Source organism: Petaurus breviceps, unplaced genomic scaffold (genome assembly GCF_028583685.1).
Source record: "Petaurus breviceps papuanus isolate PSGF00001 unplaced genomic scaffold, PetGlider_PUasm1.0 185, whole genome shotgun sequence".
Taxonomy (NCBI): domain Eukaryota; kingdom Metazoa; phylum Chordata; class Mammalia; order Diprotodontia; family Petauridae; genus Petaurus; species Petaurus breviceps.
In genome coordinates, this window is record NW_027185797.1 from 1446721 (window position 1) to 1470552 (window position 23832).

The 23832-nt window shown below is 39.0% G+C and overlaps 1 protein-coding gene across 3 annotated transcripts in view; it reads left to right on the forward strand.

Moving 5' to 3' along the window:
• The window catches only part of ULK4 (unc-51 like kinase 4), a 651081-nt gene that overhangs the window by 155852 nt on the left and 471397 nt on the right, over window positions 1-23832 (forward strand). For all 3 annotated transcript variants that reach the window (XM_069088326.1, XM_069088324.1, XM_069088325.1), the window contains exons 20-21: window positions 6718-6879; window positions 14348-14530. In XM_069088326.1, the coding sequence (XP_068944427.1) occupies window positions 6718-6879; window positions 14348-14530 (345 nt within the window). The remainder of the gene's footprint in view (window positions 1-6717; window positions 6880-14347; window positions 14531-23832) is intronic.

Sequence of the window (23832 nt, forward strand, 5' to 3'; positions counted from 1 at the left end):
GCAGGGAGGGGATGAGGGGTATCTGTGAGAAAGGGAGTGGGGCATGGTAGCACATCCCTTAGACTCCTTAGCAAAGCTGTGAGGGGAATGAAGCATGGCTGTGTCACAGTGCCCCAAATGGCAGTGGGAGGCCAGCATGGCAGAGGTATACTGCAGGGTGAGAAGGCCCCAGGCACCCAGGGAAGTTCCAGGGGGAGGAGGCAGCTGAGGCATGTGAGCAAAGCCCATAGGGTTAGAAGCAAAGGCAGGAGGGGAATTTTGGTGGGGAAGGGACTCTACCAACCAATCTAGATGAGTACCTTCTCTGCAACTGATAGCCTTCTGAAGTCGCCTGGGCACTGACCAGAGTCACACAGACATATCCATCAGAGATGTGAGCCCGGATTGTCTGAGGCCAGGCTTTCTTAACTCTCTCTCCATTATACAATGCAGTCTCTGCCATAGGAGGAGTCACAGTAGCTGAATTTTCCTATCATCAGGTTTTTCAGATATCATTTCATGACTTCTCAGGGAATTGAGAGACAATCAATAAACAAACATCTAGTGAGCCCCCGTTACATGCAGGATGCTGTGTGACAGGCCTGGTAGAAGCACAGTTTGTGTAGGATGCGGTTCTTACCCTCAGAGCTCTTGTATTTGTGCTGGCCTGTCAGTGGCCTCCTGCTCAGGCGTTTCTCTCTCAGAGCAAGCCTTCCTTTCCTCTTCTGTAGAACGATGGATGGATTGGAGTTAGATAAGGTCATCTTTAGGGCTGCAGAATCTCAAAATGTGGGCGTTTAGGTAGTTTCTACCGGAACAGGAATCCTTTCTGTGATGGCTCTGACAAATGGTCATCCTGCCAGTGCTTGGAGATTTCCAGTGAAGAGACAGCCCCATTCATTAAACTTTGGGGAGGTTGATTGTTAGCAATGTTTTCCTTACCTTGAACCTGAATCTGCCTCTACAACTTCACCTCATTGCTCCTGCTTCTACCCCTGAGATCAAACAGAAAATCTTGGCTGGTCAGGAAGTTCTCTGGTCCTTCAAGGTCTTTCAGGACAGGAACCCAAACCCTGATCCAGCCAGTGTGAATCTATGAGATATTCCTCCCCATTGAGGGGTAGCACACAGGCTCTGAGGAGTATTTTACTGTGAACTCTAATGCTTTCTCTACTCTGAACACCAGGACAGAAAACAAGTTAGATTTTTTTTCAGATCTTTTTGCCTGGCTATCTCAGCTCTTACAGAACCATAATTATAAGTAAGGCCTGAGTGCCCCAGAAGGCTGCATACATTTTCTTCTGAAAAGAGCCCTTTGAGAATTACCACATGTTTAGACGAGCAGATTAATGTATGCCACTGTATCTAATCAGCTCCATCTCTTTTATAGCCTGCATAATAGGCTGTATAATTATCAGATGCTGAACTGACACCTGGCATAGGGTGAATTTTGAAATGCGAGGTTACAAAAAATAAGCTGCTGTTTCTGATACTCATCTTCAAACTATAGCCTAGGTTAGGGTTTTGATAAATTATCTCGCCTTTAAGAGGCAGCCTCCATTTCCATTTTTCATGAGAACATCTTTATTTCTTTTTCCCTGGGAACCAAGCGGCAAACTATCTCATGTCTTTTAAAAAAAACTGTCACAAGAGTGCTTGAATTTTGAAACTTAAAATTGCACTGGTTATGCAACCTATTTTGAGAGGTAGTGGTGCTCGCTATTAAATGTTCCAGAGGCCTGCTATCTGCATGTGAGAACAGATAATCACATTTTCTTAGTTTATTAGGTTAATTAAATGTAATATGTCATTAACAGTTGTCATCTTTTTTTCCTATTTATTTTTATGGTCAGTATAATCTTACCAAGAAAAACAACAATAATAATAATTTGCTCATGGGTCAGGCTACATTTTTGTCGGTAGTGAGGCTACTTTCTGTAGCTCCATACTTCCTAACCTGCTCTTTCCCAACAGAAGCGGAGGGTTGGGATGGAATTAAGGAGCAGAAATTGACAGGTAACTTTGGACATCTTAAAGAGGGCAAGAAGGAAAATGTTGCTTCTGTTTCTGATCTCATCTGTCTTTTTTGTTTTGTTTTGTTTTGTCTTCCTTCTGTCCCTATAAGGGACAAATGTATGAAAACCAAGACTTGAATTGTTTCTTTATAATTTTGCATACTAATGAACTTGTAAGAGTTCAGAGGTGATTCTTAATATTCTGAACTGAAAGTCCCTGCTCCTACAGGGACCCTCCCTGGACTAGAGTCTGTCTGACCTACTGGCTTTGGTTTCTCAATATGATTTGGTGAATCAAAAATACTTATTAGAATATACTAAGGATTTTTATCTTGAGGAAACTATACTGATAGCCCTAGAGAGAAATATCCCAGAGACGGAAAGCTGGGGCAGAATTTTAAAGATGGGAAGCATCCTCTGTAGGCAGGTGCATCTCCAGATGAACCCAGATAAATGAAAATCTGGAAAAACTGCACCATTTCATCGGTTTTCTAGTTTTTTCCTCATTCATATCATTTCTATGCATCTCTTTCTCTCTTTTCCTCCCTTGTAACACTGGTCCTACTGATTTTGTTTTCAAAGACATAATTTCCATTTTAGCAGGTTTATAGTTTTGATATGCCTTGGCTCTTCAGAGCAAAACTTATAAATCTAATAATAACAGATATGTAAAATGAGGTCACCTACGATTTTAAATGGAAGTCTTTATTTTCAGTCTCTACAAAAGCACTGATTTCCATAGTTTAAAATGTTCACTTTTTTATATTCTTAAATTTATTATTGTTCTAGACAGGTTTCAATGTAATTACAGTAAATCTGATTTCCAAGGCATGACTCTATCATGTGTTAGAAATATATAATCTCTTTAAAGCATATTACTTTTCTATAGGAAGCTTCTATGCTCATTGAAGGTATATTCAGACTTCTTCCAAGTTAATACTTCCTCTTATTTAAATCTAAAAAAAAAAAACTAACTGAAAGCAAGAGTTTTTTTTTTTATTTGATACTTTTATTTCAAATACTATAGAATTCTTTCATGGATATAACTCATCTCTTATAGAGTTCATGGTGCTAACAGATTTGAACTTAATCTGTGTTTGAAAACATCTCAGTCACATCTTTTAGATTCATGCTTCCCACGTCCCCAACTATCATGGCCTTGGTTCCCATAACACGACAATATGGCACCTTCCCTTAAAGGGCTAAATATAGTTTAGCTCAGTCTCTAGTTCCACAGAGTTAATTAACCAGAAAATGGTACAAGTCTTGATGTTTATATACTTAGATCCCAGAGGGACTAAGATAGCTGATCTCAGATGGCACTAAATTGAATTAGTGTGACAGCCTCATTGAGTTTATAGAACACTGTGACAATAAATGCCTCCCCCCCTTTTTAGCTAAGGCATTGAAATGACTGGTTATCTGGTATTAGAAATGACTTATTTCAACTTAATATTCCAGGTAAAAATGCTTTGATTATTATTTATTCAATAAAAGTATATTTGTTAAATACATTATTTGATCTGCATTACACTGATATCAGAATGGGTGAATACATATACATACATACATACACACACACACATACACAAACAAATACACAGGGTGTTCCAAAAAGTCTTAGTGCATTTCAAAGCTTTAATAATTTGAATAGATTTAATAGTTTAAGAAGTAGGTACAGCCCACATGCATTGAGACTTTTGGGACATCTTGAATATGGCAGATACAGTTACATTAAATAAGTAATTTGTATGAGAACATTCTGTAAAGCAAACTTTTATGCCCTCTGAAAACTTTATCAGCTTACTTGGATAGATTGTGGGGTTAGTAAGACCACTATTAGGTAGGTAAACAGCTTAAGGAGCAGTTGGGTTTACAGCTATTCCAAGACTGTCTATTAAATAATCTTTTTTTTTTTTTTTTTACCATTTAGAACTGCCTGGGTCAGGGACTTCAGAAGGTACAAAGCACTCACCACAGCTGGGAAAATCAGTTCAAATCCATGTTATCTTTATAGTGGGTTAGCAACTTCACCATCTTTGTACAACTGAAAACAGTCAGTGTCAGAGAATTCTGATTGTACCTTCAGGGCTCAGGTTGCTGCCCAAAACAAAAACTGACTTGAATTTGCTTTGATGGGAAGAGATTTGATTTTTTTTTCCTTAGCAACATGCAGTAAAGGGGCATATTTTGTTAAAAGTGAAGGGGATTCTTCATGGCTGGCCATCAGCCAAGTTGGTGGTGACATCAGTGACCCGGGAGCCTCCCTTCTGGAGAGCACCTGTAAGAATCCACCAGTTCATCTGCAGGCTTTTATTCTTAGGAAAACAGTAGATTTGACAGTAGAGTCTTCCCATGTGATCCTACCACCTTTCCATGGATCTGTGTAATTTTATATGCTAGCATTGAATATCTCCTCCCCTTTTCATGTAGAGGTTCTCGAGAGAAGGCGCAAAAGATTATGTGTTTTCTCGATTATAAGTAGATTGTCCTTTATGTGACTGCTTTTCCATTTATGTCAGCTCACTGAGCATTTAGTTTGCATGTTGTGCCTGATGGTTTGTGAACATATGCATTGTTATTTCTTTCAGCAGTAGATAGCCATGACACTGAACATTAATTCCAGCAATCAGAGAGATACTTGCATTTTGGGGGGGAGAACCAAACCTAAGGGAAAAATCAATTAAATTTGACCATTATGAGACATTATTAGTGTAAAGTTGTAAGTGTGTTACAGAGCTGCCAGACCAAGTCCCTAGAGTACATATGTTCCTTTTTCCCTTATTAAATCACCATCCAACTTATGAGTGGCATGGGAATCAATAGAGGAGGACATTGTACATCTGCCATTGTGGGTGCAAAGAGAGCATCCCATTGCTGGTGATTTTAGGAGTGAATAGTGGGGAGATATTCCATCTCAGATTTCTATCTTACAAGTTTTCAAACTGCTTATCAACAATGCCATCCCACAGCCATAATTACTCTAGTGTTAGCTTTCAGTTAGTAGAAGGGAATAATTTTTTCCCAAGAGATGTGGCACTCAAAGACAGTCACATCATATCTGACAGTCATATTAAGTCATAGGAATTTTTTTTTTTAATGAAAACCATCTTGGACATAACATAAAGCAAAATTCTTGTCAAGATATATTGCAACTCTTAATTCTAACCTTCTGTTTTATGAAGGTAATAGAATGTAAGCAAAGAGAAAATAAAAATGCTGGTTCAACAGCACCAGATCAAATATGCCTTTGGGTGGTATATTAGCAGTCATCTCTCAATAACCAAATATTTGCCTTTCTATTTACAATGCCATGTATTTAGAGTTAACATATCTATTCCCAGCTTTTTAAACAAACACATTAAGGTCCTGGTATCCAGAGAGATAAAGACATTTTTACTGATATAAGACCAAACATTGTCCACCACAAACACTCTTGAAGCTTCATTTGATCATTATGGGTTTGCCTTTTTTGGGGGGGCGGATATTATGCACACCCATGACTTTACAATAGAAGGTCTTCTTTGTTATATACATATTCAGGATTATGTAGTGGTGTCCTTAACAGCTTTTTGTCCCTTAGGATAAAAGAGGGATAGTATTTCAAATATAAGTGTGGGGCCAGCATGACTTCAACATAACTCTGCCTAAGCTAAGTCAAGCAGTAAAACTGCTCCCTCCACTGAGAGCGATGGAGCTGCAGGTATCCTCATAGATTGGTTTTAAAGTTACTTATTTTTTGTATGTGGCAAATGTCTGGCCAGTTTGCTACAAGTAGACTCTGTGTAATTTTTCTTAAATTCTAAATTTATTTGATTTGAAAATAATTCTATACATATTTGAGCGTTTTGAGGGCCAGTATTTCTTTGGTGTTATTGTTCCCTCAACTAATGGATTGTAATGTCTCTATGCCTTATCAAAAGGTGTTATAGTTGTTGAGACTGAAAAAATTCTTTAGCTGCTGGTGACAAATCTCTTTAAATCGACCTCACACTTGAGATGTGTAAGTGAGAAGCAGCTGATCCCTGGACACAGGCATAAAACCTTCTGAGCTCAGGGGGACTTCGCAGACCCATGATTTGCATGACCACCCATGTCTACTTGACCCCATTGACATTTTTGCACCAAATAATTTTATTTGTTGTTAACATTCCTTTGTCCCCATGATTTCTTTTTGCTTCTCAGGAGTCTCAGTGCATTAACTTGACAAAAGATGAGGTGTCTTACAGCTGTCTCTAAGGTACTCCATTTCTTTGGATCCCAGCTGTTATAGGACTGACTGGCCAACCCTGAGAGATTTCCTGCTGCTGCATCTGGCAACCTGCTGTCATTTCTGGGGGCCTTGCTCTACTTTGGGAATCTACCCCAAAATATCACTTTCATTGCTTTATAGTTATCTTCCAAATCTTATCTGGCCTGCTTCATTTTTCTGTGATTTTTTTTCTTAGTCTTGGTTTTTGTATTTCAGGAGGAAGAAAGAGATTTATTACAGTCATTTCTTGGGATAGAACCAGTGGCCAGATGAGTTACTAATAGGGTATTATAGTTCCCCAGTAACCCAGAAGAATTAATATTCCTCTCAAAATAGCAAACTCACACCTAGGAAGGAACTTACTCGTATTTTTTGGGATTTTTCTTGAATTATAAATCTCTGAGTTATGAAATCATGAATATATTTCTGATATAAAATCATATTTTCTTTTTTCTCCTGTACCCTCTCTAGGAAGAACGTGTTGTGAATCATATGGCAGCAAAGATTATTGAGAACGTCTGCACTACTTTTTCTGTCCAAGCCCAGGGCTTTATCACGGGGGAAATTGGGCCGGTTTTATGGTACCTCTTCAAACATTCCACTATAGACTCTCTAAGGATCACAGCTATATCGGTGAGACTGCACGTGCATTACTATTTTTTCAGGTTCACTAATATGAATCCACACTAAGTGAATCTTGTGGTAACAGAAGGGTGGGGATATAAATGGAGGTGCCTGGGTATGCATAAGAAGACCAGAGAGGTCATATTTTCCTTCTGTGAGACTGTTTCTTAAACTAAGACTGAAAACCCACCAAGGTATTGGTGGGAAATTTTTTTCCCTCTATTTTGATTAATTAAATATTTTATTTCCCCCTAATTAACATGTAAAAATAATTCTTGACATTGTTTTTTGCTATTTTTTTGGGAGAGCAATTGGGGTTAAGTGACTTGCCCAAGGTCACATGGCTAATTATTGTGTTAAGTGTCTGAGGCTGGATTTGAACTCAGGTCCTTCTGACTACAAGGCTGGTACTCTATTCACTGTGCCACCTAGCTGCCCCAACATTTGTTTTTTTAAAACTTTGAGTTCCAGATTCTTTCCCTTTCCCTCCCTCTCTCTTCATTGAGAAGGCAAGCAGTTTGACATAAATTATATATTTGCAGTAATGCAAAACACATTTTCATATTAGTCATGTTGTGAAGGAAAACACGCAAGAAAAATGTAAAAAAGTTAAAAAAAGTATGTTTCAATCTGCATTCAGACTCCATCAGTACTTTCCCTGGAGATGCAGAATTTTTCATTATAAGTTCTTAGGAATTGGCTTGGATCATTGTATTGCTTAGAATAGGCTTTAGAACAGGCAAGTCTTTCACAGTTGGTCCTCATACAATATTGCTGTCGTTATATACGCTCTTCTGGTTCCATTCATTTCGCTTTGCATCAGTTCATGTAAGTCCAGGTTTTTCTGTGTCGTTTCTTATAACACAGTAGTATTCCATTACATTTATATTCAGTCATCCCCCAATTGATGGGCATCCCCCTTTGCCATCACTATAAACATTTTGCATGTGTAGGTCCTTTTCCTTTTTGATTTTTAGTATACAGACTTTGGTATACAGACCTACAGACTAGATGTTGCTGGAGCCAAGGTTACAGGCATGGTTTTACAGCCCTTTGGGTGTAGTTCCAAAGTGCTCTCAGAAATGGTTGGATCAGTTCACAACTCTATCAGCAGTGTGTTAGTATTTCAATTTCCCCACATCTGCTATTGGTGGGAAGTTTGAAGAAGATTAGAGAGATCACAGCCACACAATTTCTAGTAGCTGGTGCTGGGGGGATGTATGTGGGAAAATACAAAAACTAGCTTCATCTGTTCTTTGGGCCCTTCCCTGCTCTTAACTCTAAGCCCTGAAAGCCCATGTGGAATTCATTTGCTCCTGATGGTTGAGTTCTCTCCTGTAGGAGGACGTCAGAAAGGTGGATGTAAATAGGATTTAATGATACATTTTAAGTTTGGCAAAGCCCTTTACAAAATTATTTCACTTTATCTCAGCATGATCCTAGGAGTGAGGTACTGTTAGCTCCATTTTGTAGATGAGGACACTGAGGCAAAGAGGGTTTAAGTGCACACCTTGGGGGTGACGGGGGTGAGAATTGAACTTATGTCTTCTTGGCTCCAAGCCTGGCACTATCTGTTGTGAAGCCCCTTCTCTAATGTATCAAGGACAACAGTCAGGGCCTGTGCAGGTGCTGCTGGTTCATGGTCCCTTCAAGTGTTTCAGGATTCTGATGGAACCTTCTCTGACTTCAGAATGTTGGAGCCTTGGCTGCCCTAGGACTTTGTTCTCTTGAAACATAGCTCCCTGGCCCGCCTTCCCCATCTTGACCATCAGCTCGTTCCTCTGCCATTTATCCTAGTTTGGTCCTGGCAGGGGGATGTGGCTCCATCCTTGGCACTTGGCTTTCAAGGGAGCTTGGAGTCCCAAGGTCAAAGTTCTGACTCAGCAGACACTTGTTACAAGCTGTGGTACCTTAGTCAAATCTGTGAACTTCTCTCAAGCTTGTTCTCAACAAGATGAAGCCTGAATGAGCTCTTGAGGTCCTTGTGGCCCTGCATCTTCTGACTGCTAGTGAGGGGAGGACAAGAACCTGTGGTGTCTAGGTCAGGGCCAACCATCACCTTAGCAAGGGATGCAAAGATAAACTCCAGAGTTAGGACGGAGGAGGATGGCCCCTCAGTCATTGACATTAATGAATACTGGCAGGACTGAAACGCTGTGCTGGGGAGAGGCCAGAGTCTCTAATTGCTCCTCCATCCCCCAGTTTTAGACTGGCAGCTGTAACCCAGCTTTCCACATCATCCCACCTTCCCTCCATAGTAATGACATTCCTCTTAAACTTGTAGGTTTGGGCTAAGCATATGATCTTATTGGCAGACATAGCCAATGCTGGCTGTGATTCCTTCACTAAAGGTTCCTGAAGGAGGGTCACGTGCCCTTTGAACCTGGGGCTGCCAGTTCCTTAGGCAGAATCATACCCAATAGCCTTGGAAGTTATCACTCCCTCTGTAGTTCAGCTGGAAAGTTTGAATCTGTTGTGCCAGGGACATAGAGATTTCTCTCTATCCTTCCCCTGGCTCTCTAAACCCAGAGTTGTTATTGATACTATTATTGATCTCATGACTATCTCACATGGTTCAGACCTTTGAAGAGCCTTCCTTCCAGGGGACCTCCAAAGGACCATCAGTAGCTGTGCAAATCAAGGATAGTGGTTCATAGATTCAGATGTCCTGCAGGGAACCCTTCCCTGTATAGTGGGGCCATAGAAATCATACTGGATTGGGGAAAACTGCTCAGTTAGATGACCATTATTGAGAATTGACTGTAACTAGAAAAGATGCTTAGAACAGCAGGATACTTGTGTACAAAACCATTTTTGTAATCACTATTTTAGTAGTGGTGAACAACTACTGAAGTCTAAAAATTATGTTGCCCTTATATCCTTATATCTAATACATGAAATCATTCAGGAGAGCAGATAAAAACAGTTCCTTAGCTTTTGCTTCCTTAAGTGCATCCATTTATGTTTCTCAGAGATGTATAGCCTTCAATTTTGAACTCATCTCTTCCTTGGAAAATTGCACAAATGAAGTAAATTCAAAGAAAATGGAAAGTTTTAGGAAGAACACAAAAGATACTGTTCTTTCTTCAGTATTTTTAGATTGTTAGTTCCTTTTAGTGTCCTAATTCAGTCCTGAAAATTTTACCTTAGTTACTTTACACTGAAACACTCAGAGTAGGCCTTGAGAATTGATACTTTTTTTTTTTTAAAGAAAACAAAAACACTTAACGTGCTTTTAAGATTCCACATTCTCTCAATTGTTTAGAAGCCTTCCATAAATACTGAAACCAAGATTCAAAATTCTTTTGAGAGGTTATTTTCCATTAAATCTTAATCTTTTATATGGTCTTCAAAATGGAAGGTCTACTGGGCTTTCAAACAACATTCTAAAGAGGAGGCATTTTAGTCAATCCTAATATGGCTTTGAATACTCTTCATAACTAGTCTAGAGAAACAGTTTTACCAAGAAGTTCCTCCATTTTAATTGGATAGGGATTTTGTATCAATAGAAAGTCAAGTTTTGCTGTGCCAGCTGCTCCAAGAATCTTTACAATGCTAATGAGACTGATTGTTTCTTCACGTCGAAATCACTGTTGGGAGAACTCTTAATTTATTTGAAAACATTCTGATTGTAGTGGGATCCGGAGGGAATCCATTTAAAATGCTCCTTCATTCTTTTTTGTCCTTGGGTTAAAAAATAATTAAACAATTCTCTTTTGGTTTCACAGAGGATAGTTTTCTTAGATTCATTACAAACTCCATTTTTGAAACTTTTCAAATGCCCTAATTAAAGACAGCTTTCTGTAATCGGATCTTATTTAGCATGTTCCCCTTTCCTCTCTCTTCATATTAGAGTTAAAACTTCTCTACTAGAAGTAACACTGAGTTTAATTTTAGTTTCCAGGTTCTTATTTCTGTCTCTTCCTAACCTGTTCTGTGGAACTTGTCCTCTTTACTATTTTCTGAGAAGAAATTATGCCCAAAGTGTCTTACTACCATTTATTCTGTAAAGATTGCAACTTTGGAACTTGGGCTTTTCCATTGTATTGTATTGTGTTGTGTTGCACTGAAAATGTGCTGAAAAATGTCTTTTTCATTAATGGGGGCTTCATACAACCAGTGCTTGCACAGCTTTTGTGAATGCACAGCATTTTCCTAGTGTGAGGAAATTTTACCCTATACTACGCATTGTATAGCAAGAACAAAAGTTGACTTTGAACCAGTAAACCTAGGTGTGAATACTGGTTCTGACACGAACTATGAGATTGGGACCATGTGAACCTCAGATTCCTCGTATGTAAAAGGAGCATAATAACAATACCATGATACAAGACAATTCCAAAAGACTCATGATGGAAAATGCCATCCACCTCCAGAGAAAGAACTGGAGTCTGAATGCAGATGGAAGCAGACTATTTTCAGTTCTTTTGTTTTTTCTTTCTCATGGTTTTCCTGTTTTGTTTTGATTCTTCTTTCACAATATGACTAATGTGGAAATATGTTTAACATGATTGTACATGTATAACCTAAACTGGATTGCTTACCGTCTTGGGGAGGAGGGGTGAGAAAGGGAGGGAGAAAAATTTGGAATGCAAAACTTTACACAAATGAATGTTGAAAATGATCTTTGCATGTAATTAGAAAAAAAGAAACAATAGTAAAACAAAAAATGAGCATAATAATGCACTATTCACTTCCTAGGATTGTGAAGAAAGTAGAGGTGCCCAGCTGACTTTCTCAGTGAGTCCAGTCATCTCAGCTGCTCACCTTCATGCACTCCTCGTCCCAGCCAAGTTGGCCTTTCGGCTGTCCCTCACACTTTAGCTTCTCTTTCTTATTTCCATGTCTCCCAGGCTGGGAGGCCTTCCGTCCTTCCCTCCTCTTCTTAGAATCCCTAACATCCTTCACAGCACGGCTCCAGCGTGTCCTCCTACAGGAGGCCACTGGGTCCCAGTCTCCTCCCTGCTCACCCCCTCCGCCCCCAGAAGTCACTTGCATGCATCTTGTATGTATGTGTGTGTGTGTGTTGTGTGTGTGTGAGTTGTTTCTCCATGGAAGTTGAGGGTAGGGGCTATTTCATTCTCTCTGTGCATCTCTAGGCTCCAGAATAGTGCCGAGTACATGGTAACTATTTGTTGGCTAATTGATTTCAGGCCATGGTCAGGGTTTTATAGGTGCCCCTATCAGTCCTTCCTTTCAAGTAAGAATGAAAGAAAAAGCATTTATTAAGTGCACAGAATAGTGCTAAATACTTGGGGTATACAGGCACACCTCAGAGACATTGTGCAATAAAATGAATATCCCAATAAAGCAAGGCACACAAAGGTTTTGGTTTTCCAGTGCATACAAAAGTTTTGTTTATGCTATATTTTTATAGTCTTTTATTTTTGTATATATTATTTTTTATAGTCTTTTTATTTATTTTTGTAGTCTTTTAAGTGTTATGCCTCTTTTAAGTTATGTCTAAAAAAAGTACATACATTAATTTAAAAATACTATTATAGTGAAAGTCATCATTTTTTGTTTTTTGTTTTTTTACTGTTGGAGGATCTTGCCTCAGTGCTGATGGCTGCTCACTGATCAGGGTGGTGGTTGCTGCTGAAGGTTGGGGTGGTTATTGAAGGTTGGGGTGGTTGTGGCAATTTCTTAAAAGAAGATAATGAAGTTTACTGCATGGATCGACTCTACCTTTCACTTGAACACTTAGAGACTGTTACAGGATTATTAATTGGCCTAATTTCAGTATTGTTGTGTCTCAGGGCATAGGGAGATCAGAGGAGAGGGAGAGAGGTCAGGTATGACTGGTGGAGCAGTCAGAGCACACCTGATGTTTATTGATTAAGTTGAGCGTCTTATATGGGGGCAGTTTGCAGTGCCCTAAAATAATTACAACAGTAACATCAGTGATTCCTAATTGTGTATCACTATAAAAGATATAAAGATAATAGTAATAATGAAAAAGTTTGAAGTATTGCAGGAATTATCAAACTGTGACAGAGGGACACTATGTGAGCACACGCTGTTGGGAAAGATGGTGCTAATAGACTTGCTCACACACCAGGGTTGCCACAAACCTTCAGTTTTTGTTTTTTAAAGCATTATCTGTAAAGCACTATAAAGTGAAGCATAATGAAATGATGTATACCTCTACATAGAAAAGCAAGACAGCCTGTTCTCAAGGGGCTCCTATTCTGATGGGAGAGACAAAAACACCCAGAGGAGGTTTCATCCACAAATCAGATAAAAAGGTGCCATGGCTCTTAGGGGGCAGTGGAGGGCAAAGCAAATGGTAATGCCTCTTCTTTAATGGCATTTCCACTGGTAGAACCGTTATTCATTTCTGACGCCGAGTCCTTTGACAGTGCCTGGGTCTTTGGTAGCTAGAGCTCTCTTCTCTGAGTCTTCCGTAGCTGTAGCTACTGACGAGGTGGGGGTCTTGGCCCCTGGAGAGCCAATTGCCAGCCTGGCATCTCCACCAAGGTTGATTCCTTAGATTCTGGTGGTCGGAACTGGATAGATGAGGGAGGTGTTGGACTCTTGAGCTCAGGATTCTGGGCTGTTTCCATCCAGGTCAGAAAGGAGGTGATGGTTGAGGTGGTGGTAGTGGTCTGATTTGCCTGCCACATGCTTCCTCCTGTTTTTCCTTCCGGGTACCTTGATGGCTTCACCTAGGTTGACTTGCCTGTCTTATGGGTGGTTATTGGTTGGCAGATTTCACTCAAAATTATTCCACCTGCACTGCAGTCTGACAGGTCTGTTTTCTGAATTCTTCCCAGCCCTTCCCTTAGTAAATCTCCTTTTCTAGGTTGTATACTCTTTATTTGGAGAAATTTCCTTCAGCAGCTGCCCCCTGCTTTCAGATTCTAACCTAACTACCTCATTGCTGGTAGCTAATGTGCATCTTTTTTTGGGGGAACACTGTCTGCGACAGTTACCCCAATCTGAAACAAATCATCATTTGGAGACTTGTTTTTCTAGCAAAGCCCCCTATTTCCCCATCTTAATGCTGGCTTTATCTCAATCAGAATATTAGCATTTCTAATATCCACTTTTACATTTAGATAACTTTTGATTATAAATTGGGATTGCAGTTTACATTGCAGGAGGAATATTCCACATGTTTATTATAATAAATGCTTTAATAAAACTATAAATAATTCACTCAAAGTTTAGATTTCTCCCAGTACAGAAGGTTTGTGAATTAGCTATTTGTCTTAATGCAAGGTTGAAATGGTACCTAACATATTTAGTTAATAAATCAAAAAATTTGAATGCAAAGTCTATATTTTCTAATTTGAGAGCCAAGTTATTGCTCCACATAAAATTCATTAATTTCTTCCATCTTCCTTTTATAATAAAGGGAAGAGAAGAGGGACAAAATCTGGCAACACTTGCTGCATACCCAAGATAAATTTCACTTGGGGAACATGGTAATACAAATAGATTATCTAATAAAATGGCTTTTCTGTTTTCCCAGGCTCTGTGCAGAATCACACGCCATTCCCCTAACGCTTTCCAAAATGTGATTGAAAAGGTGGGCCTGACTTCAGTCATCAACTCGTTGGCATCCGCCATCTGCAGGGTGCAGCAGTACATGCTGACCTTGTTCACCGCCATGTTGTCCTGTGGAATTCACCTTCAGAGACTCATTCAAGAAAAGGTTGGATTTTTCACTTGATCTGTTTTGCAAATTGGGTTCAGGTTTTGCTTTGTGTTTATTTGGTTTTTTCCTTCCCTTTCTTTCTCCTTTTGACTTTTACTTTTATCAGGTTGTAAGAGGTCAACATTTTCTGAGCATTCGACCTATATTTTAGTGTCTTTACAACTCCCAACAGTCATTGCTGGTGTGACTTCTGAGCTCAAACAGATAAGCCCAATTCTACTCTCCTTCCTGATAACCTTTAAGATAAGTGCAGACAGCTACCATGTTTCTCATATTTCTCTTCCCCCAATTAAACATCCTGAGTTCATTCAACAAATCTTATGGAAAGAATTCACCATCCTGGTTGGCCTCCTCTAGAATATTCTCCAGCTTAGCAGTGTCCAGCCCAACCATGGTACCAAGAGCTGAAAACAGTATTAGAGCTCTGGCCATCTTCCCTTTTCAGATCATACTTTTCTTTTAAAAAAGGGCAAGGCAAGTTACTTTCAGAAAAATAATTTAAATCCTTTGAATTATAGAAAGCATCTGAGCCCTGCTGATCACCTAGTTTAAAATATAGTTATTCTATAATATATGACAATATATTATATATGTGTATAGAATAGTTAAAATATAGTTATTAAATGAAACTCTTTTCTTCCATATGCCCATTTCGGGAAGGAAATGTTTAGATAGTAATAATATTGTCCCTAGTGCTCCTGTTTTCTGTTCTCTGCTTTCCTTCTGTTACCCATCTCCCCATGACCAATAGTCCCTGGCCACTCAGATAGGTTTTTTTTTTGTTTGTGTTTTAAGCAATTGGGGTTAAGTGACTTGCTCAGGGTCACACAGCTAGTAAGTGGTTGAGGCTGGATTTGAACTCAGGTATTCCTGACTCCAGGGCCAGTGGATGTGCCATCCAGCTGTCCCTTGGATAGGTTTTTATGCCCCTTTCTCACTTCTCCTTGGAAAGCCTTGGTACTGCCCCAACCCTATCTGATACCCTCATAATTACCTGGGCAAGACCTTAGCTTAGAAAGGCCAAGGTCTTCCACTGTATCCTGGCCATTGCCAGTCATCCTGACCTATGTCCTGCTGCCGGACTCTGATGACTCTGGAGGAGAGTAAGACTGGTGTCTTTGCACAGCTGTGCTTCACTCAAATCCAATTCACTTGCAAGTCAAAACATCCTTCTCCTGAAGTCATTGGTCCTCTTTGAAGGACCAACAGCAACAAATAATAGTAACAATGGACATTTAAATGGCACCTGGACGTTTCTAAGCTACTTCCTTTACTAGAACCTATTTGGTCTTTGCAACAACCGTACAAAATAGGTGTCATCAGCACCATCTTACGGATGGAGAAATGGAGGCTCAGAAACAGTCAGGGACTTGCTCACAGTGGTCACAGGCAGGCCGTGAGCCTGGGTTTCCCTGCTCCAGCCCGGGCTGGCGTTCTTTACCCACCCCTCTGCTGCCTTTCACACCACACTTGTCATGGCATCTCAACATGCTGCTCCAGTATGGACCTGGCATTTTGTGGCAGCAGATGAGCACCAAAAAGAAAGGGAGGAAAGTTGGGTTCCTTCCTTTCTCTGAGCTAACTGGCAGTGGAAGGCCGAGTCCATCATTTATTGTCTCAGTGCTGTGGTGTTTCAGAAGAAGGGGGTAAGACTAAGTGATTCTCACTTTCTCTGATTCTCTTACACAGATACAAATACAACACTTGCATTTACAACCTAACCTTTTCTGCTATTCTACATTGGAATTAAACTGTTGAGTAATTTTTGTTTCTGAGCTCAAATATAGTCATATAACTTATCATTGCATTCCTGGACTAATGTGTTCCATTATCATAAATAATTCCCAGCTTTCTCTGTTGTAATGTATTTTTGTGAAGTCTATAGAAAAGCCATAGAATGGGATTAATCCCCTGTGAATTTGCTTTTATTTGCTTGTTAAATAGACTTAATTTTATGAAGTGTAGGGAAGAGTTATTTCCTCAATCATCTACATGTATTTTTGTTATCAAAATGCCTCCAAGTCCCTTATTATCATTCTTACAACACTAGGAAAAGTAACATTTCTTTTCTGCTTGGCTGTCTTTGGAAAGGGAAACAAAAATCTCTGCTGTATGCTCCCCATTTGCCTACTTCCAGCACAGACCAGTATAAGATCCATTCACAGTTTTATGTTTTACTGAGAGGAGAAAAAAATGAAATTAACATACAATTTAGTTTGTTCTTTATTATTGGTAAGTAAACTTACATATATTTTTGGGGAATATATACAATTGAATGCACAAAACAAGAAGCTTGTCACTTTTATTTTTTATCAGCAATATTATTTTCAAGTGTCCTCAGCCTTGGCATTGTCAGGTTTGGTGGCTTGTCTTTGGTGACTGTAGTTGATATAAGTTGATGACAATAACCCACTTTGCCTATCAGCTCTTAGCCCTTTGCTCTCACAATGCCCCTGGGATCTCATTAATGGTAGGACACCTGTCTGTGCCTTCTGACCTGATGCTGTTTTGCTCTGTGGCCTCCCATCATTTCTTCTTTGAGAGCCTGCTTAATGATCTAATCGCTTTCTTTTAGGCTGGACATTCTTATCCTGATGTTCTTGCACTCATTTTTTCTTTTTCTTTTTGCTTTTTGGAGGGCAATTGGGGCTAAGTGACTTGCCCAAGGTCACATAGCTAGTTTTTTTGAGTTAAGTGTCTGAGGCTGGATTTGAACTCAGGTCCTCCTGACTCCAGGGCTGGTGATCTATTCACTGTACCACCTAGACGCCCCTTGAACTCATTTTTTAAAGAATATTTTGAAAACTGTGTTCCAATACTATTTGTAATCCTATTTGTTTTATTTTGTGCATCTGAAGATGTTATTCTGAGAAGGCATTGCCCAGAGCTCCGTGCCACAGAGGTCAGGAGCTGCGCTTTGGGCCCTTTTGAGTGTGAGCACCGGTGTCCTACCTGCTGGTTCACTTTCTGGGGGTTTCTTGACGAGGCTGGTGATACATTTCCTGGTTGATGTCTTTTATGCGAGTGACATTTGGTGGTATACTTATGCCCGATGTGTCCTATCAGTGTTCTTGGGGTTGCCTTGGTTCTTGCTGTTCATTGCTGCTGTGTGATGTCATCCGCACAATGTTGGTGGTATCAAGTCAAGTTTTTAACTGTTAGGAAATAGCTCTGGATCATTGACACTTCTAGACAGTTTAGAAATGCAATCCACCAAACTCTTTTCCTCTCATCGAGCCTGGGCCTGGCTTACTGTTTTTTCTGCCACAAATATGTGTGCTGATGGAGGCTGGCCATTCCTTCCAGCTGTGCAGCATGGACTGGACACAAAATGACATGTCAGGAATTAAGGTTTAACAGACTGGGTTCTGCTTCATTTTCATTCTTTAGCCCAGCTATTCCTTTAGCTCATATACAGGACTGTGATTAAGAAAGAGAGCTTAATAGCAAGGGCCAGATGTCAGGAGTGGACACTTGTGTAGCAGAAACAGCCCGTCTTTTACTTGGATAGGAGGATCTGAATTTTGCAGCAGTCTGCTGGGCTCCAGGTTGTACAAACCCTTAGCTCCAAGCCAAGGCCAGAGAAATGCCGAGTGCAGACTAGGGGGTCCTTGATCCCACAGGCTCAGGCTAGGGCCACTTTGGGAACACCCAAAGCTTGCAGGACCCTAGGCTGAGTTGTTCCTGGGAGCCGGGAGAGCAACACTGTCGTTGGCTCTTCAGTTCTCTCCGACTCTCCGTGACTCCATTTGGGGTTTTCTCAGGCAGAGATGCTAAAGTGGTTTGCCACTTCCTTTTCTAACTCTATTAGATCTACAGATGAGGAAACTGAATCAAACAGGGTTAAGGTGACTTGCCCAGGGTCACACTGCTAATAAGTGTGTGAGGTCAGATTTAAACTCAGGAAGATGAATCTTCCTAACTCTGGGCCATGCTCTGTGCACTGTGGTGCCACCTAGCAGCTCATAACAACACTCAGTACCCCTCAAAAAAACAGCCACAGGATGAACCCAGACCTTTTCTCCAGAAGTGCAGCAAAACACAGTATCAGGAGGTAGACTGGGAGAATGAGTGAACAAAAAATAATTTAAAAAGTAAAAAAATAATAATAAATAGTAAAAGCTTTTATGAGAACAGAGACATTCAGGACAAATTCAGAGGAAGAGAATGACTCCAAAACTTTGATAAGCAAAGCCTCAAAGAAAAACACAGCTTGTGCACAGGTTCAAGTAGAATTCCTGGAAGAGATGAAGCAAGACTTGGGGAAAGAAAGCTTAAAATGTTTTTTAAATGAAGTGCTAGAGGAAAAATTTGGAAAAGATGGAAAAAGGAACTGCAAAGGGAATTAACCACTTTGTACAGGAAGTTCAAAGCCTTACCCAAGCAACAAACTCCTTGAAAATTAGAATGTATCGAATAGAAGCTAATGAATTCATTAGACAAGAAGTTAAAAAAAAAACTTTTTTAAAACTTGAATTATCATAGAGTAATAGCATCTCAAAGCCAATGAGTAACCTCATGATGGAGTAGCACCAGGAGCTGAGGAGCTGTCCCCATGTGGAGCTGTAAATCTTCCACTTCCCCAAACCCATGCCCATTGATTCATTCCCACCAGGTCCCAGATGCTCTCTTAACTATTTCCACCTCCATCCGTGGTAACTCAGAGTCCACCACTGTCTTTCCACCATGCTGTCTTTAGTAGGGACGGTCAGCTCCACCAGTAATTTGCAAGGTCCTTGGGGTTTTACTCTCTACTGGGATACTTTGCCTGCCAATTCTCAAATCATGATTCCACAGTGCCTTCCATACATATACACATATGCCCCAAGGCACTCCTTAAGAGGGTAAATTATAAAGAAGATGACAACCAGCATTGTAGAGAAAGTTTCTTCATCTGGAAGTTCCCTGTATTATTGAAATCATAAGTTTAGTCCTTGTTCTTTATGTAAGTGTAAACAGAATAAATATTAGGTGATTTTCATGGGCAGTAGACACTGACAGCTGGAGTGACTAGGAAGAGGCTTCATGTAGAAGGTAGGGCTTGAGCTGGGTTTTGAAAGATAGCAGATATTTTTTAGATATGCCAAAGTAGCAAATGCTTTTATTTAAAACAGTATATTTTATGGTCTGCTATTTAGAGCAGAGCAGCCAGACTTATTGTTGTCACCTATGGTCACCTATGTGACCCTGAGCAAGTCATTGAACTCTCTGAGCCTTTGTTTCCCCATCTATAAAAAGGGAACAATAATGCCTATATCAGGCACTGAAGAGGGTTTGAGTATCAAATTATGTAAAATATGTAAAGCTCATTGCACACCTTAAAATGATATATAAATGGCAGCTATTATTATTATATTCAGCATTATCATCAAACTTGTGGGAAGGGTCTTTAGCAAATATATATTGGATTATGATAATATGGAGTGTTCCAAAATACTTAGGTACAATTTAAGTTTGTTTAAACTATATTATTACCCTGTATAGGTAATCATCATATGATAATTTATTTTGAAGTAGCTTTTACTTTTAAGTGAAAAAAATTTTTTTTAGAATTATTATATAATGCCCTGGTTTTATCAGTGTTTTCAAATTGAAATAGATCATTGAAAACCATGTGTGCCTAAAATACCATGGCTAAGAGTTATATTAAATGCATGGTCACAACCGCATCATGACTTCCTGTATAAATCTAAGCTCTTTTAACTCTTCTGCTGTAAAATATGCTGTATCTTCATAGGCAGAGAGAAAAGACCATTGAAATCACTAGCAAATTTATATTTTTCTCTCTTTGTCTTACTCTTATCTTTTTATGGTCAGAGGACCACAATAACTTACTTTTAGAGATTATTGCAAGTTATAGCTCCTACAGCAGAGGCTTGATTGAAGAGTTAGGTCAGAATACAGCTTTTACCATTGAAACTAAAGGTTTTGGTAGGAATTAGACACATACACAAACACACAGAATTGTGTAAATGAGAACAATGTTATGGCATTTCGAGGGATCTTTTTTTTTTCTTTTTCAGTGGTCATTATCATCTCTCTTATAATATCCTTACCTTATTTTTAAAATGCTGAGCTAAAAGTTGACTTCTGGAAAAATTTTGAGGATCTTACCTTATGATTGAAATCAAAAGTTTTGATGGAAAATGCCTTTGTGGGCATATTTGTATACCACACATACATAGTTCCGTTAAAGAGAAAAGCAGTATATCTGTGAAAGGGATCATCTTTTGGGTTTCATTTCTCTTGTATACTTTTGTTAGCTCATTTAAAAATGTTGATCTCTGAGGAAATTTCAGCATCACATCTTTTGTCAGGAGCACCTAGAAGGACCGGTAGATAGAGGTCTTATTTTGCAGGATTCTCTCCACAGCTTCCAGTGCTGCTGGCAAAGTGGCAGGTGACTAAAACTCCTGTGTGGAAGTAGAGAAATCATTTGCTGATAGATGTGAAACTGGCTTAGATGTGGAAAGTGATAAATGTCTAATAAGAGAGTCACTGGTTGTGATGAGCTGTGCATTTGTGTATGAAAGCAGTGAATCCATCCAGGAAGCTTAGAGATACACCACGGGCCCAGCATCTTCCTTCCTTGTTTTGTCCTGGAGGGGTGGGGGTGCTGCTCATCTCAGTTAGGGCTTTTGGTTTGGTTCCTAGTACCCCCACAAATTCACACATTGACTATCTGTCAAGGAGAGTCATAGCATCAGAATCTGTCTGGTCCTGTATAGCTTAACTTCTGGAGAGTATCGGGTTTGGGGTGTAGTCAGGTGGTCCAACACCATTTTTTGGGTCGAGGTTCATGTCATTCAGAATGTTGAGTGAAAGAAAAAAAACAATTGCTAATTGTCTCACATTTGTCAATGAGATTTTTTTTAAGCTAAAGGAATTGACATATAGCAAGTATATAATACCCACGGAAAGAAGTAACATGACATGAGTTAATGGAAAGAATCATTAAGTGTTGGGTTTAGAGAAATAGTATTTCTTAGGTATCACCAACAGAATTGAAAGAGAATATAGGAATAGCTAAAGTTGAACACTATCACATAAATTTTTAAAAAGGAAATATTTTGACAATAAAAAACATACTATTTTATACTTGAGAGAGTAAAGAAGTGAAAAAGATATAACTGATGGGTTACACATATTGTGAGTGTGAATCAGGTTTCCATGTTGTTCATCTGGCTCAGTATTCCCTTGATATAAGTTGTAATTTTTTTGGAATAAAGCCTGGAAGAAGATTCCTTTTATGAGACCTTTTTTTGACCTTTTCCTAATATTCACAAAATGTTTCATCCTTGGGAGCTCTGTTCAAGTTAAAGCTCCTTATACTTGGCCTGAGGCAAAAGAGGATTTTGAAGGAGAAAGTTTGAAGTTAATTGGGCAACCTGTTATTGAGTAATAAGAATTAGAAAAAAAAAAGTAAAAAGACTTAGAAAAATAGCTTTTCCCCCCATTTTTTTTGGTAAAAGTACGCCAATCAATGTTTTCCCCCCCTCTGCATAGGATTTAGAAGATGCTGTTCTAAAAAATTCAAACAATTATATACCAACCCTCAACAAGAACTTTGGCTTTGCGGTTTAACACAGTTTACTTTACAGGTGGAAAAAAGTGTTCTGAGGGCAGAGGGCTATTACTTTTGTACAATCCTTGATAAAAGTTGTTGATGCTATTAGCTCTTGTGGATTATTTGCAGGAATAGTAAATTATCCAAAACTTTTAATAATACCAGTCCATCGTCATCATTATCTTGAACTGCTAGGCCACGGAGACTCTTTTTGAGCTGGTATTTTTCTGAAAATCTAGTGAAGAGATTTACAGTGAGCTTCTATTCATATTTCTTCTCTAAGATCATTGGTTTGAATTTCTGAGCCATAACCCCAGACAGGGCCAATTTAGGTAATATCTGGCAGTCTTTTTTGAATATTTTCTGAGCAATCAAAAAGCTTTTTTCAAATATGTTTAATAACGCTCATTTAATGTGCAAATGAAAGTCATTGGTATAGGTGCAATGTTGTAGAATTTCAACACTAGTATGAAACTCAGCATTTATATGAAATCATTGAATAGATAACATGTACTTTTGCTTATCATGTACCTGAAAGAAGGAATTAAATTCTAGAAACAAAATCAGACTCTGTAGTTTTATGTTCCGATTTTTTAAGTCTGAATGAATAAAAAGACGTGTTCTGCTTGAGACGTTTTACTTCTAAATTGGACCAAGATTCTGTAAGGAAAGCGTGATCCAAGTACATTTTTACATTCAATCAGGACTTTCATTATTTTCCTTTTTAAATGTCTACCAGAAATATGTCAAAGTAGTTGTCCTCATGCATTTCTCATTGTTTTTCCTTGGGGCCATTATCAGTTGATGGCCAGACTGTGCTCATTGAATTTTAGCTGTGCCAGCAAAGCAGAAGCAGATCAATTCGACCTCTTGAGATTTGCAAGGGATCAATTTGGAGTTCTTTGCCTCGTTAGTTTGTATTTATTTAATATTTTTCTTTTAAAACATATTGACTGGAGGGATATTTTTATCAATTGGTCCCTTTCTGAGATTGAAATACTCTTTTTTGTTGTTATAAAACTAGTTGTATTAGAAACTGATTATCTCTTGGATAATATATGTAAATTAGTAGTATCTGTAATATTTTGTAGCCATCCTGTTTACATTGAATTATAGGAACTAATAATGCAAAGAAATGATAAAAAATGCTTTCTATAATGCTAGTAAAAATTCAATTTGGAACATCTTTCAGTCTCAGAACCAGCTGTCAGACATAAGCACTTTGGAACATTGAATCCTGTGGAGTATTGGATGCTTCGAGCAGGACTAGAAATATAAGGGGCTTCTGCATTATCATCTGAGTATGGGTATAGATTAGATGCACTAAAAAATCGGCAAAAAAACAGAGTTCAAATCAAAACTGAACATGTAGAGGATTGCAGATTCAAGTGGACTGAGGGTATGTATTCGCATTCTCTAAAGAAGAGATTCTTAACCTTTTCCATGTCCTAGAGCCCTTTTGACAATATCTTCTTGGGGAAGCCTATGAACCCCATCCTAGAATAATATATTTAAATGCAATAAATAAAACATATAAGATTACAGAAGAAGCTAATTATATCAGAATATATTTATTAAAATATTTTTTAAAATGTTCATGGACCCCAGATTAAGAACCCTCTTTTCTAAAAATTGTTTTGAAAACATGAGCCTTGTACCAGGTTTTTGCTGAGAGCGTCTAAGCTCTGTAGGTGGAGCGTTGAGAGGCTCACGATGAGTAGTGTACTGCAGG